The sequence below is a fragment of the Dreissena polymorpha genome, chromosome 6, assembly GCF_020536995.1.
Source record: "Dreissena polymorpha isolate Duluth1 chromosome 6, UMN_Dpol_1.0, whole genome shotgun sequence".
Lineage (NCBI taxonomy): Eukaryota > Metazoa > Mollusca > Bivalvia > Myida > Dreissenidae > Dreissena > Dreissena polymorpha.
Window position 1 is genome coordinate 110,677,376 of NC_068360.1, and position 13,696 is coordinate 110,691,071.

The following is a 13,696-nucleotide window of genomic DNA, read 5'->3' on the forward strand; positions in this document are numbered from 1 at the left end:
TAATGTAGATCTGTACGGAGAAATAATATTGAATATACTGTAGTTTGTTATCGATGAGAAATAATGTCAGGCCATTTTCATCTCTATGTAGTACCAAGCAACATTACGCTGCCAACCTTGCAAGCCATGCGGAAATGGGTGTTTAATAAAAACAAATCTCAGTGTGTCAATTTACATGGAAATATAGGAAACTTGTTATTGAGAATGCTAGATACATACAAAGATAAAATAAATGAATTATCACAACAATGAAGTTTCGGCTTTCCGAATAGAACAAACTGTCATTGGAACGAAAATCGTGGCGCTGAGACCAACTGCTATGTATCTTTTTTTGTTTGTTATGCTTATTGAACGGTCTTTTAGAGAATTTGCATCTAACAGAACATTATCGAACATTATTGAAGGTTTCTCTCTTTATTGTATCAACATAGTTTCCTTATAATACAATTGTAAAAAAATATAACCGCTATATGCAATTTGTGCATTGATATCGCATCTCCACTGGTCAGCTGACGAGCTCTGCTTTCTTATAAGAACGCGGTTTTAGTGTAGAATTATCGAAAACACGCACTACTAATTTTATTAAGACTTACTATTTTACAGATGGACGAACTTATGTTTTTCACGACTTTTGAAAGCACGCAGTGGTATTTTACATAGTACAGATACTTTGAATTTTAAGAATCGTGTATATGTAAGTGCAAATAGTAATTCAACTCCTACTACTTTGAATAGGTAGAATGAGCATGTATAAAACTCCTGCGTGCTATATTTCTATTTGTTGCCATGCCCTGAAGTGGTCGTGTATGGTTAATAGAATTAAAACCATACATAGTGAATGTAAAATTACCGATGAATCGCTTGCTATAATTCCCGATGATGTACCGGATCATTTCTCAGTAGATTTACTGATTCATTTCAACTATCTGTTTTAAAGAAACGCATTATGTAGTTCATCAACTATGTGAATACCATGAACTATCTACTGAAAATAGCACTGTTTGAAGTCAAGGCAGAACTGTTTCTATTTTGCTCAGTAAATGTATTTCTAACAAATGCGAAAAGTATAGTTATTTATTCAGGTATACTTGCGGGGAATTTCTACAACATAAATCTGCTTTTTATAAAGGTCAATGTAAGTAAACATCTAGTTAAGACAACTACGTAGCTTAACTCGTAGTGTATTCTCTGATCCGTTAAGTTTGCTGGTGCAAGAAAGCTGTCCCGTCCTTGTTCACAGACAAAAGCTAACCCGTCTATGTTCAGCCCTTAACAAAAGCTCATCCGGACATAGGCCTACTCGTAAAAATAAATAGTTGCTGACACAGTCTCTGACGAGGGGCGTAAAACGCGAGTTTATTTTGACATGATCAAACTAGTACAATACGTCAAAAATGTTCGTAACAAGTTTAGAAATGTTTACTTGTTTACTCAGTATGATAGAAATTCACCAGAAGAAAACAATGATCGGAATTAACAATTCATGCACGTTCCCGTAGTGACACACTAAACAGTTCCAAAAACATATTATCCGTTTAACACGTGACTTCTTTGTAGCAATCTCCTTTTCATGTAAAGATACTATAACCATAATGCTATCATTGACCCAGAAGCAAAGTTCAAAACAAAAGATCTGTTTTGTTGAAATACAATTCACTTAAAAGGCTTTTACGGCCACACACCGTTTATTGTTACCGATTGTTACCGATTTTGACTAGCATGCCTTTTAATCAATGGGTTCTTGGCGATTACTCATAAAACGTACACTCTTCAGCGTCATGTTAACGTATAAGCAAATGTACGACTGAGCCTTTTTTCTGGGTCAGAAAATAGACGGGCGAACGTCTAATGACGGTCAGTGTCTGAAATGCCAGCGGGATCACCGTCATCGGTTCTACCAAAGCCAGTAACGACCAGTTTAAAATGTGTCATACATGATACTCGCTTATATTTCTATAAACTTTCACTTGATAGTAATTTTTCTGATGTGTAATAATTCAATTACTAAATTTAGTAAGCCATTTTCATCTCTATAATATACAAATCAAAGGAAGCGTTTTCAACATGACAATAAACCGGAAAAGGATGTATTTTTAGAAAGAATTTAAGATGTGGCACTATTAATTTGGAAACATAATACACGAATCCGTGTAAATGCTGTGCGTAATCAGGGATACAGGTTTCAGTAATTCCAAATAGAAAATATAGCAATTCTAAATAAAGTGTATCATATTGCGGCACATATTATTTTGTATATGAAGCAAAAACTACTTTTTTTCTTTCCTGTTTTGAACGTGCTGTTGCTTTATCATTTTAAATGTGTAACAACACATAGCACTTGTTGAACAGATAGGCATATACAAGTGTTGAAGCGTAATTGTTTTGATACACTTGTCATTGTAATTCCTTATCTCGTGAACGTGATTTACATTGACGAACAGACACATTGGAAGCACCTTACACAATATGCTTTTATTTAAGACACCGTTGTGTAAATTATTTTTCTATTACTTTAACACAATTGATTACACAATTTATACCGCGTGTATTGTGTTTAATATACAATACTGAAAGCGGCAATCATGATAAACTGGTTATAGTTAGTTAAGAAATACTCTTCATACACACATGTCATAATATACATGTATTTGATGATCAAAGACTGTTGCTATCTTTTTCATCACATCGACAAAATGTCTATATGTCATTCCTAAAATAAAGCCAGTACGGATTTGAATTGAAGCCATTTGCAGAATACTTTCATATCGATGTAAATTTACGCAGGTAGTCCTTTGTGAAATTTGATTGTTTTTTCCCTTGCTCCAATGGCATTTTATAAGCCATGTTAATATGGATACTTCTTAAATGGCATAGTTACATAATCAAAGATAACTGCAAATCGAGCATTCGTGTCATAATGGAATGTCACAATACACTTTGGCTTGATGAAGAAGCAACACAATAACCATAACTTTTTCGTACTTGTATGGAAATATCAATATCGAAGTAACACAATAAAACACTTTGGACCTGTGATTTATTTATATTTACATGAATAGTTGTGATGTGTATTGTTCGTGTTTTACACAGTTACTAAACTGATGCATGGTTGATCGAATTGCCAAATGTCATATGTAACATACCATTATTTTGTGACTACGTAAATTATTGCTATTTTTATTTGATTTATATCACCAATACTGCATAGCTAGAAACAGTTAACATAGCGAAAATTTTATTACCATCACTTGGATCTCAAGTATAGGTATTTTTCTGCGTTTACGTTTTTAAATTTGACAATAGAAACAAAGATGTTCAACATTGAATTCATATTTTAAACATATCGGTATAAATTATGGTGTTGCATCGAACCTATAAATTTAGTGTTTTCTATTTGTAATCATACAAAACTAAAACGACACATTTTCTTATCATAGATTGTATTCGTAAATTCATAAAACATATTTAACCAACAACTGATGGATTGTGTTCCATTTCTTTCAAGAGAAACCCTGAGAAGAAAGAATAATGGCTTCCCGAAAGCCATTCGCCTGAATCCGAATTCTGTATGGTTACCATGTCGACTTTCTCTAGATAGAGGACAAAGCTTCCAGCGCTGGTGTCGTGTGTTATACCCGCAGCACCAGCGACATACAGATTACAAACCATATTCCCGTTGTGGACCACTTGAAAATGACCGTTGTGTCCATAATATGCCAATAATGTTGACATAAACACGTATGTACCGGACACTGGAGCAAAGAATGCGCCAGCATGAGGGTTATATGCTGCGCCGATGTTGGTTATTACGTGATCAAATTTTACGTTCTCACCTACACCAAGATTTTGAAGGTTATTCGTTAGCGATGCAAAGAATGCCACGATATCTGTCCCAGCATGACGTCTGTATAAAACATAAATCATTATACTAATAATAATACTAATTATAATAAAAATAATAATAATAATAATGATAATGGTAATAAAATTATATTAATAGTACAAATAATAATAAATTCCAATAAAAAAGTTCTACTACTACTACTACTACTACTACTACTACTACTACTACTACTTCTACTGCTGCTACTGCTATTGCTACTGTTACTGCTAGTGCTTCTGATGCTGCTGCTACTGCTACTGCTCCTCCATCTCCTCCTCCTCCTTCTACTACTGCTTCTGCGAATGGTACTGCTACTGCTACTGCTTCTACTACTGCTACTGCTCCTGCTCCTGCTCCTGCACCTGCTACTGCTACTACTAATGCTACTGCTACTGCTACTCCTACTGCAACTGCCACTGCTGCTGCTACTTCTACTACTACTACTACTGCTACTTATTCTACTACCAATAATACTAATACTATTAATAATTATTATACAAAAGAAATTAAGTAATACAAATTAATATCGTCTTTATCAAATTTGAACTAATACACACAACAGATCATCTTAATAAGTACTATAACCGTTCCGCGACATACTCATCAAAAGTACCCCATATGCAATTTGTTGTGTGCATATGTTATTGTTCATCCGATGCTTTACTATTAATGAAAATGTAATACTTTTATAAATACTTTCCAATGATATGTTTCAAGGAAAACTTTTACCATCTCGATTCTTTTTGTTTGAATCGCGGCGGTTGAGGGAGACGGTAATCGCTGATCCAGATTTGTTAAAACCACGTTCCACTGTATCACCAAATTGATTAGGATTAGCCTCATCCTCGACATAGTGTGGGTTTTTGTGTTGACGAACAATTTGTGAGATTTTATTTCTCTGCATGTACTTCTTCATGACAACCTGTAACGATTGTATTCTTCTTTCGCATTTGGGATAATATTTCCGTAATTGATCATTTTCAATGTGTAGTTTTTCCACGTTGTATTGAAGTTCGTTCAACATTTTATCATGGTGATATTGATTTTTATCCATTTCACTGATCGCATTATCCTTTTCGTTCAATTTCTTCCGAAGTTCGTTGATATTGACGTCATGTTCACCAATCTGCATCATGAGCTTGTTTATATTGGCCTCCTGTAGCATTTGAATTCCACGTAGCTCTTTAATTTCATCATCCTTTGCGTCTAAACGCTTCAATAGATCTAGCAGTAGGTCGTGACCTATAATGCCATCTTTTCGTTCAGGATCAAACGCATAGACACGCGCACAACATAAGTTATGCACACGAAGTAGAACTAGCGCTGGAATCATCGTGTGTGCAATGGGATTCGGCCCACGTTTGCTTTGGAATATATACAGCGAGGAAGATAATAATACGTTCCTTATAGTGATTGCCTGATTTTCAAGTATGGACGATAAATGAGACAAGTTGCTTTCCAATACAGATTGCGAACTAAATGAGAGCATAATGGTCGTGATAGCCCTGATCGCTCCTCCGGTAAGGACAGTTAGGTAGATGCATTACAAAGATTCGATGTATTTGAATTTTAATACACCACGTACACACATGTCTATTAATAAAACGATTTATTCATCTGGATTAACAGTAAATGTATTTGCAAACACTAGGGTTCAGAAATCGGATGAGGAGTGACGCTTTGAGAAGACGCCACGCTATATGTTTAGGTGAGCTGTTCAGTAGACTGATAATTTGATTTCGGCTAATTAGAATGATTTAGGTTTATGTATAGCAACACACATGTAAGTACATGTATTTGACATCTATTAAATGGTTGTATTAACGGATTGTTTTCTACTGATCTAACTTTGACAACAGTTTTATTAGGTTATGGTGTTTTTTTATGTGGTTCTGATTTTTTTCCGATAAGCTGAATATAATCAACATATATTTTTACCGTAATGCATTAATTCATTTTGACAAAATTGTTCTAAATTACACAGTTTGTTTTCATAATATTTTATTTCAGAAAACATATATTTAACAGTCATACGAACAAAGTTAAAGATTTGAGAATGCTCGCTCTAACAAATGTTGCTGAAAGAAATATGTTTTAAGAGTATTATGTTGTGGAGAGAAGAAAGAGATAGTCGGTCTAGATTCAGTTTAGTCTACCAATAGTAATATATTTAGAAGATGTGTGTCTAGCGTGTCCATTCGGCCGTTTTTTCTAAGAATGTGCTCCATTGTTGACTCAACAATTTCTATGTACGTTTAAAATGTGATTGTTTTTATTCTTTTTTTAACGTATTGTAGCTCATTCATTGTGGGAATAAAGGGGCGATGATTTCTCATGTACATTTAAAGATAAAGTATTCGGCTTTAAGAATGATACAATTAATGGCATAATACTTTTGCACATGTGTGTCCTTTAGATCACAAAGAGAAATTTCAAAGGTAAGGTGCTTGTTATGTTCCAAACCAAATTTGTTTTGTATCATAATTGTAACGTACGAAACGAAATGTTGAGCGTTATTGCATTTCCAAAACATCTGTTTCAATACATTTTATAATCGAAGACACTCCCTATTATTTGGTTTCATTTATGTCTCTACTAAGCATTTATCTATCGTGCACATTCCATATATAAGTCATTTTCAACACACATCCCAACGGGTTCATTAATAAGATTACCGTATACAATCTGAATTGTTAGACACTACGAATTTTTAATGTTTAGTGTAGTGTTTAGTGTCCTCGTATTAAAATGCATAATTATATTTATATGGTCGTAAATATTTAGCTTAGAATATGATTGAAGAAGAAATACAACCAGAAGAAATGTCTCGCTTAGATTTAAGCGATACGTATACATGTAGATGGTGACAACTGTGAAAATACGATTATGCTCATATAGCCTCTAATGTTCCCAACACATATTCTTACAGCGGGGGTATGAATCTGAGATAGAGTTGGTGTCAACTGCGGGCATGTAATCTAGTTCCCATAAAACTCTGTCATCTCGTACCGCCTTTGCCCCGCCGTTATCACGTGCTCTTAGCGATAATGGTCAAAATAGGGGCACCAAAATGACAATTACGATTTAGCTGCTCAAATGTTTGTTGAAAACCAAAGCACCAAAATTCCTTTTGCTGCGTATTATAAGCATTAAGTGCGTTTTTAGTACTTTGTAACAAACACAGCGTTCTTTTCTGCATTCATAAAGCTTTGCACTGTCAATGTCAGATACACATGTAATTGGTTTTCCTTATCTGGTGAACGAGAGATTCACTGACGACCTTTACCAAAAAGGTGGTTCGGTACATTAGAAAAACAGTTAGTGACACAGTTGAAGTACCTTACAAAATATGTTGTTTCTTTAATTTTAAGACATCGTTTTGTAATTATTATTGTATTACATGAAGCACAATTGATTGTACAATCTATTCCACGTTTATTGTCTTTCGAATACAATAAAGAAAGTGGCAATCATGATACACAGGTTATAGTTATTTAAGAAATAATCTTAATGTGTAGATGTAATAATATACATGATTTGACGATCAAAGACTGTTGCTATCTGTTTTATCACACGCAACTAGTCCTTTGTGAAATTTGATTGTTTATTCCCTTGATCAAATGACATTTAATAATATAAATTATAATACAGATACTTCTTAAATGGCCTAGTTCTATAAGCAAATATAACTGCAAATCGTGCATTCGCGTAAAAAGGACATTCACGATACACGCTATTTTAAAGGAGAATTTACACAACGACTCTTAATTTTTCGTTGCTTGTATGTGAATATCAATATTGAAGTAACACATTAACAATTTTTGACCTGTGATCCATTTATATTTACATGAACAGTAGTTAGGTGTATTTTTTATATTTTACAAAGTAACTTAAATGTTGCATGGTTGATCGTATATTGCCCAATGTTATATGTAACATATTATTATTTTAAGACAACATCAATTTTAGCACAAGCTAATAAAAGTATTTGTGTTTGTTTAATAGCATAATTACAGCATTATGCCAGGAACAGTCAACATAGCGAAAATCTTATTGCCATCACTTGGGTCTAAAGTATATTTTTTTCAACGTTTACTTTTTTAAATTTGACAATGGAAACGAACTTAGCTGTTAAATATTGAATTCATATTTTAAACATATCGGTATAAATTATGGTGTAACATTTGTCAATTCCCATCGAACTCCTAAATTTATTGTATTATATTTGTAATCATACACAATAAAAACAACACTATATCTTATCATAGCTTGTATTCGTAAATTCATACAGCATAGTTATCCAACAACTGATGGATTGTGTTCCATTTCTTTCAAGAGAAACCCTGAGAAGAAAGAATAATGGTCTCCCGAAAGCCATTCGCCTGAGTCCGAATTCTGTATGGTTACCATGTCGCCTTTCTCTAGATAGAGGACAAAGCTTCCAGCGCTGGTGTCGTGAGTTGTACCCGCAGCACCAGCAACATACAGCTTACATACCATATTCCCGTTGTGGACCACTTGAAAATGACCGTTGTGTCCATTATATGCCAATAATGTTGACATAAACACGTATGTTCCGGACACTGGAGCAAAGAATGCGCCTGCATGAGGGTTATATGCTGCGCCGATGTTGGTTATTACGTGATCAAATCTTACGTTCTGACCTACACCAAGATTTTGAAGGTTATTCGTAAGCGCTGCAAAGAATGCCACGATATCTGTCCCAGCATGGCGTCTCTCTATAACATATATAATAATGATAATAATAATGATAATAATAATAATAATAATAATAATAATAATAATAATTATAATAATAATAACAATAATAATAATAATAATAATAATGATAATAATAATACTAATAATAATGGTAATAATAATACTAATATTAATAGTACAAATAATAATAAAATCCAATAAATAAATTCTACTAATACTACTACTACAACTACTACTACTACTACTACTATTACTACTACTACTACTACTACTACTACTACTACTACTACTACTACTACTACTACTACTACTACTACTACTACTACTACTACTACTACTACTACTACTGCTATTGCTACTGCTATTGCTACTGCTACTGCTACTGCTAGTGCTCCTGTTTCTGCTGCTGCTACTGCTCTTGCTCCTGCTCCTCCTCCTCCTCCTCCTACAACTGCTTCTGCTTATGCTACTGCTACTGCTTCTACTACTGCTACTGCTACTGCTACTGCAACTGCTCCTGCTCCTGCTACTGCTACTGCAACTGCTACTGCTACTACTACAACTACTACTGCTACTACTAATTATACTACCAATTATACTATTAATAATGATTATACAAAAGAAATTAAGTAATGCAAATTAATATCGTCTTTATCACATTTGAACTAATACACAAGACAGGTCATCTTAAAAAGTACTATAACCGTTCCGCGACCTACTCGTCAAAAGTACTCCATATACAATTTGTCGTGTGCATATATTATTGTTCATCTGTTGCTTTACTATTATGAAAAATGTAATTTATTTAAGTACATTCGTAATAATGAAGTCTAAATACTTTCCAATGATATGTTTTGAGGAAAACTTTTACCATCTCGATTCTTTTTGTCTGAATCGCGGCGGTTGAGGGAGACGGTAATCGCTGATGTAGATTTGTTTAAACCACGTTCAACGGTATCACCAATAGGATTAGCCTTATCATCGACATAGTATGGGTTTTTGTGTTGACGAACAAGTTGTGAGATTTTATTTCTCTGCATGTACTTCTTCATTACAGCCTGTAACGACTGTATTCTTCTTTCGCATTTGGGATAATATTTCCGTAATTGATCATTTTCAATTTGTAGTTTTTCCACGTTGTATTGAAGTTCGTTCAACATTTTATCATTGTGTTTTTGATTTTGATCAATTTCACTGATCGCATTATCCTTTTCGTTCAATTTCTTCCGAAGTTCGTTGATATTGACGTCATGTTCACCAATCTGCATCATGAGCTTGTTTATATTGGCCTCCTGTCGCATTTGAATTCCACGTAGCTCTTTAATTTCATCATCCTTTGCATCTAAACGCTTCAATAGATCGAGCAGTAGGTCATGGCCAATAATTCCATCTTTTCGTTCAGGATCAAACGCATAGACACGCGCACAACATAAGTTATACACAAGAAGCAGAACTAGCGCCGGAATCATCGTGTGCGCAATGGGATTCGACCCACGTTTGCTTTGGAATATATACAGCGAGGAAGATAAGAAGACGACCCTTAAAGTGATAGCCCGATTTACAAGTATGGACGATAAAGGAGACACGTTGTTTTCCAATACAGATTGCGAACTAAATGAGAGCATAATGGTTTTGATGGCCCTGATCGCTCCTCCGGTAATTTTAAGACAACGTAAAACATGTATAATAATGAAACGATATATTCACCTGTCTTCAAAATAAATGTATCTGCAAACACTCGGATTCATAAATCGGATACCGAGTGACGTTTTGAGAGGACACCACGCTTTATGTTCAGGTGAGCTTTTCAGTTGACTGATGATTTGATTTGAGCTAATTAGAATGATTTACGTTTTATATAAAGCAACACAAATGTAACTATTTGATATGTATTAAAGGTGTGTATTAACAGATTGCTTTCTACTAATCTAAAGCTTTGACAACAGTTATATTCAGTTGTGGTGTGTGCTTATTTTGTGGTTCTGTTTTTTTCCGATAAGCGGACTATAATCAACATATATGTTAACCTTAATTCATTTTGACAAAATTGTTCTAAACTCAAATGAAAGGTTATCCATGTAGTCAGCAAAGTTTATTTTCATAATATTTTATTTCTGAAAACATTTATTTAACAGTCATACGAACAAAGATAAAGATTCGAGAATGCTTGCTCTAACAAATGTTGCTGAAAGTTATATGTTTTCAATGTATCATGTTGTGGAGAGAAGAAAGAGATAGTCGGTCTAGATTCAGTTTAGTCTACCGAAAGTAATATATTCAGAAGATATTAGCGTGTCCATTCCGCCGTTTTTTTTCTAAGAATGTGCTCCATTGTTGACTCAACAATTTCTATGTACGTTTAAAATGTGATTTTGTTTATTCTTTGTTTAACGTATGGTAGCTCATTCATTGTGGGAACAAAGGGGCGATGATTTCTCATGCACATTTAAAGTTAAAGTATTCGGCTTAAAGAATGATACCATTAATGGCATTATAATGTTGCACATGTGTGTCCTTTAGATCACAAAGAGAAACGTCAAAGGTAAGGTGCATGTTATATTCCAAACCAAATTTGTTTTGTATCATAATTGTAACTTACGAAAAGAAATGTTGAACGTTATTGCATTCCCAAAACATGTGTTTCAATACAGTTTATAATCAATACTTACTATACTCCCTATTATTTGGTTTCAATTATGTCTCTACTAAGCATTTATCTATCGTACACATTACATATATAAGTAATTTTCAACACACATCCCAACGGGTTCATTAATAAGATTACCGTATACAATCTGAATTGTTAGACACTACGAATTAATAATGTTTAGTGTCCTCGCATTAAAATATATTAAATATATGCATTTGCAGAATACTTTCATATCGATGTACACTTACGCATTTAGTCCTTTGTGAAATTTGATTGTTTATTCCCTTGATCAAATGGCATTTAATAATATAGATCATAATACAGATACTTCTTAAATGGCCTAGTTCTATAAACAAAGATACATTAACTGCACATCGTGCATTCGTGTAAAAAGGACATTCACGATACACGCTTAAAGGAGAATTAACACTACGACTCTTACTTTTTCGTTGCTTATATGTGAATATCAATATTGAGGTAACACATAAAAAACTTTTGACCTGTGATTCATTTATATTTACATGAACAGTTGCTAGGTGTATTGTTTATATTTTACAAAGTAACTAAAATGTTGCATGGTTGATCGAATATTGCCCAATGTTATTTGTAACATATTATTATTTTGAGACAATATCAATTTTAGCACAAGGTACTTTAAGTATTTTTGTTTGTTTAATAGCATCATTACAGCATTATGCCAGAAACAGTCAACATAGCGAATTACCACCACTTGGATCTAAAATATTTTTTTTCAATGTTTACGTTTTTAAATTTGACAATGGAAACGAACTTAGATGTTAAATATTGAATTCATATTTTTAACAAATCGGTATAAATTATGGTGTAACATGTGTCAATCCCCATCGAACTCCTAAATTTAGTGTATTATATTTGTAAACATACACAATTAAAACAACATTATATCTTATCATAAATTGTATTCGTAAATTCATACAACATAGTTATCCAAAAACTAATGGATTGTGTTCCATTTATTTCAAGAGGAATCCTGAGAAGAAAGAATAATGGGATCCCAAAAGCGCTTCGCCTGAGTCCGTATTCTGTATGGATACCATGTCGCCTTTTTCTAGATAGAGGACAAAGCTTCCAGCGCTGGTTTCGTGTGTTGTGCCCGCAGCACCAGCAACATACATATTACAAACCATATTCCCGTTGTGGACCACTTTAATATGACCGTTGTGTCCATAATATGACACTAATGTTCACATAAACACGTATGTACCTGATACTGGGGCAAAGAATGCGCCAGCATGAGGGTTATATGCTGCGCCGATGTTGGTTATTACGTAATCAAATCTTAAGTTTTGACCTACACCAATATTTTGAACGTCATTCGTTAGCGATGCAAAGAATACCACGATATCTGACCCAGCATGACGTCTCTTTATAACAATAATAATAATAATAATAATAAAAACAATAATAATAATAATAATAATAAAAACTACTACTACTACTACTTCTACTACTACTACTACTACTACTACTACTACTACTACTACTACTACTACTACTACTACTACTACTACTACTACTACTACTACTACTACTACTACTACTACTACTACTACTACTACTACCACTATGATATTCAAACGAATTAACAAACAATAAGGTCATCTTAAAAATAGTTTTAACAGTTCCGCGACCTACTCATCAAAAGTACCCCATATGCAATTTGTTTAGTGTATCTGTTACTTTTAATATGTGGTGTTACTATTATGACCATGTAATTCATTTAATTATATTCGTTGTCAGGAATGTTAAGTACTCTCTAATATAATGTTACCTTCTTGATTCTTTCTGACTGAATCTCGGCGGTTGAGAGAGACGGTAATCGCTGATGCAGATTTGTTAAAACCACGTTCCACTGTATCACCAATAAGATTAGCCTCGTCTTTGTCATAGTATGCGTTTGTTTTTAGACGAACAATTTGTGACTGTTTATTTCTCTGCATGTACTTTTTCATTACATCCTGTAACGACTTCATTCTTCTTTCGCATTTGGGGTACGATTTCCGTTATTGATCATTTTCTAATTGCAGTTTTTCCACAGCTTGTTTAAGATCGTTTACGGTTTTATCCTGGCGTTTTTGAATTTGATCCATTTCACTGATCGCAGTATGCTTATCGTTTAATGTCTATCGAAGTTCGTTGATATCGACGTCATGTTCACCAATCTGCATAATTAGCTTGTTTATATTTGCCTCCTGTCTCATTTGATGTCTACGTAGCTCTTTTATTTCATCATCCTTGGCATCTAGACGCTTCAACAGTTCGCTCAGTCGGTCATCCCCAATAACGCCATCTTTCTTCCATTCAGGATGAAACGAATAGGCACGAGTACAACACAAGTTATACACAAAAGCAGAGCTAGTGCTGGCAACATCGTATGTTCAATGGTATTCGACTCACGTTCG

The 13,696-nt window shown here is 33.9% G+C and overlaps 2 protein-coding genes across 4 annotated transcripts in view; both read right to left on the bottom strand.

The window, feature by feature from the left end:
* Nucleotides 1-13,696, bottom strand: part of LOC127833685 (complement C1q subcomponent subunit B-like) — a 49,884-nt gene extending 36,188 nt beyond the window's left edge. Inside the window, exon 1 of the mRNA XM_052359097.1 lies at nucleotides 13,066-13,696. Coding sequence (XP_052215057.1) covers nucleotides 13,066-13,267 — 202 coding nt within the window. The 5' untranslated portion in view covers nucleotides 13,268-13,696. The remainder of the gene's footprint in view (nucleotides 1-13,065) is intronic.
* Nucleotides 3,424-10,130, bottom strand: LOC127833684 (putative leucine-rich repeat-containing protein DDB_G0290503). 3 transcript variants are annotated; one of them, XM_052359093.1, is made up of 3 exons: nucleotides 9,976-10,130; nucleotides 4,613-5,117; nucleotides 3,424-3,908 (listed from the first exon to the last, which is right to left on the bottom strand). In XM_052359093.1, the coding sequence occupies exons 1-3, from the start codon at nucleotides 10,072-10,074 to the stop codon at nucleotides 3,466-3,468; spliced, it is 1,047 nt and encodes a 348-aa protein (XP_052215053.1). In that variant the 5' UTR covers nucleotides 10,075-10,130; the 3' UTR covers nucleotides 3,424-3,465. The 3 variants fall into 3 exon arrangements, with proteins under 3 accessions (XP_052215053.1, XP_052215055.1, XP_052215054.1); XM_052359095.1 differs by lacking the exon at nucleotides 4,613-5,117 and having other exon boundaries at nucleotides 9,477-10,100; XM_052359094.1 differs by lacking the exons at nucleotides 3,424-3,908; nucleotides 4,613-5,117 and adding an exon at nucleotides 8,141-8,622 and having other exon boundaries at nucleotides 9,477-10,099.

Bases quoted from the DNA above. Each gene is read 5' to 3' on its own strand.
- LOC127833684 (XM_052359093.1), bottom strand. From the start codon at position 10,074: ATGATTCCGGCGCTAGTTCTGCTTCTTGTGTATAACTTATGTTGTGCG. The intron at 5,118-9,975 runs CTACTGCTCGAT...ATAGGTCACGAC, and splicing joins ATGGAATTATTGGCCATGAC to CTACTGCTAGATCTATTGAA. The intron at 3,909-4,612 runs GTAAAAGTTTTC...TTTATGTTTTAT, and splicing joins AAACAAAAAGAATCGAGATG to ACAGACGTCATGCTGGGACA.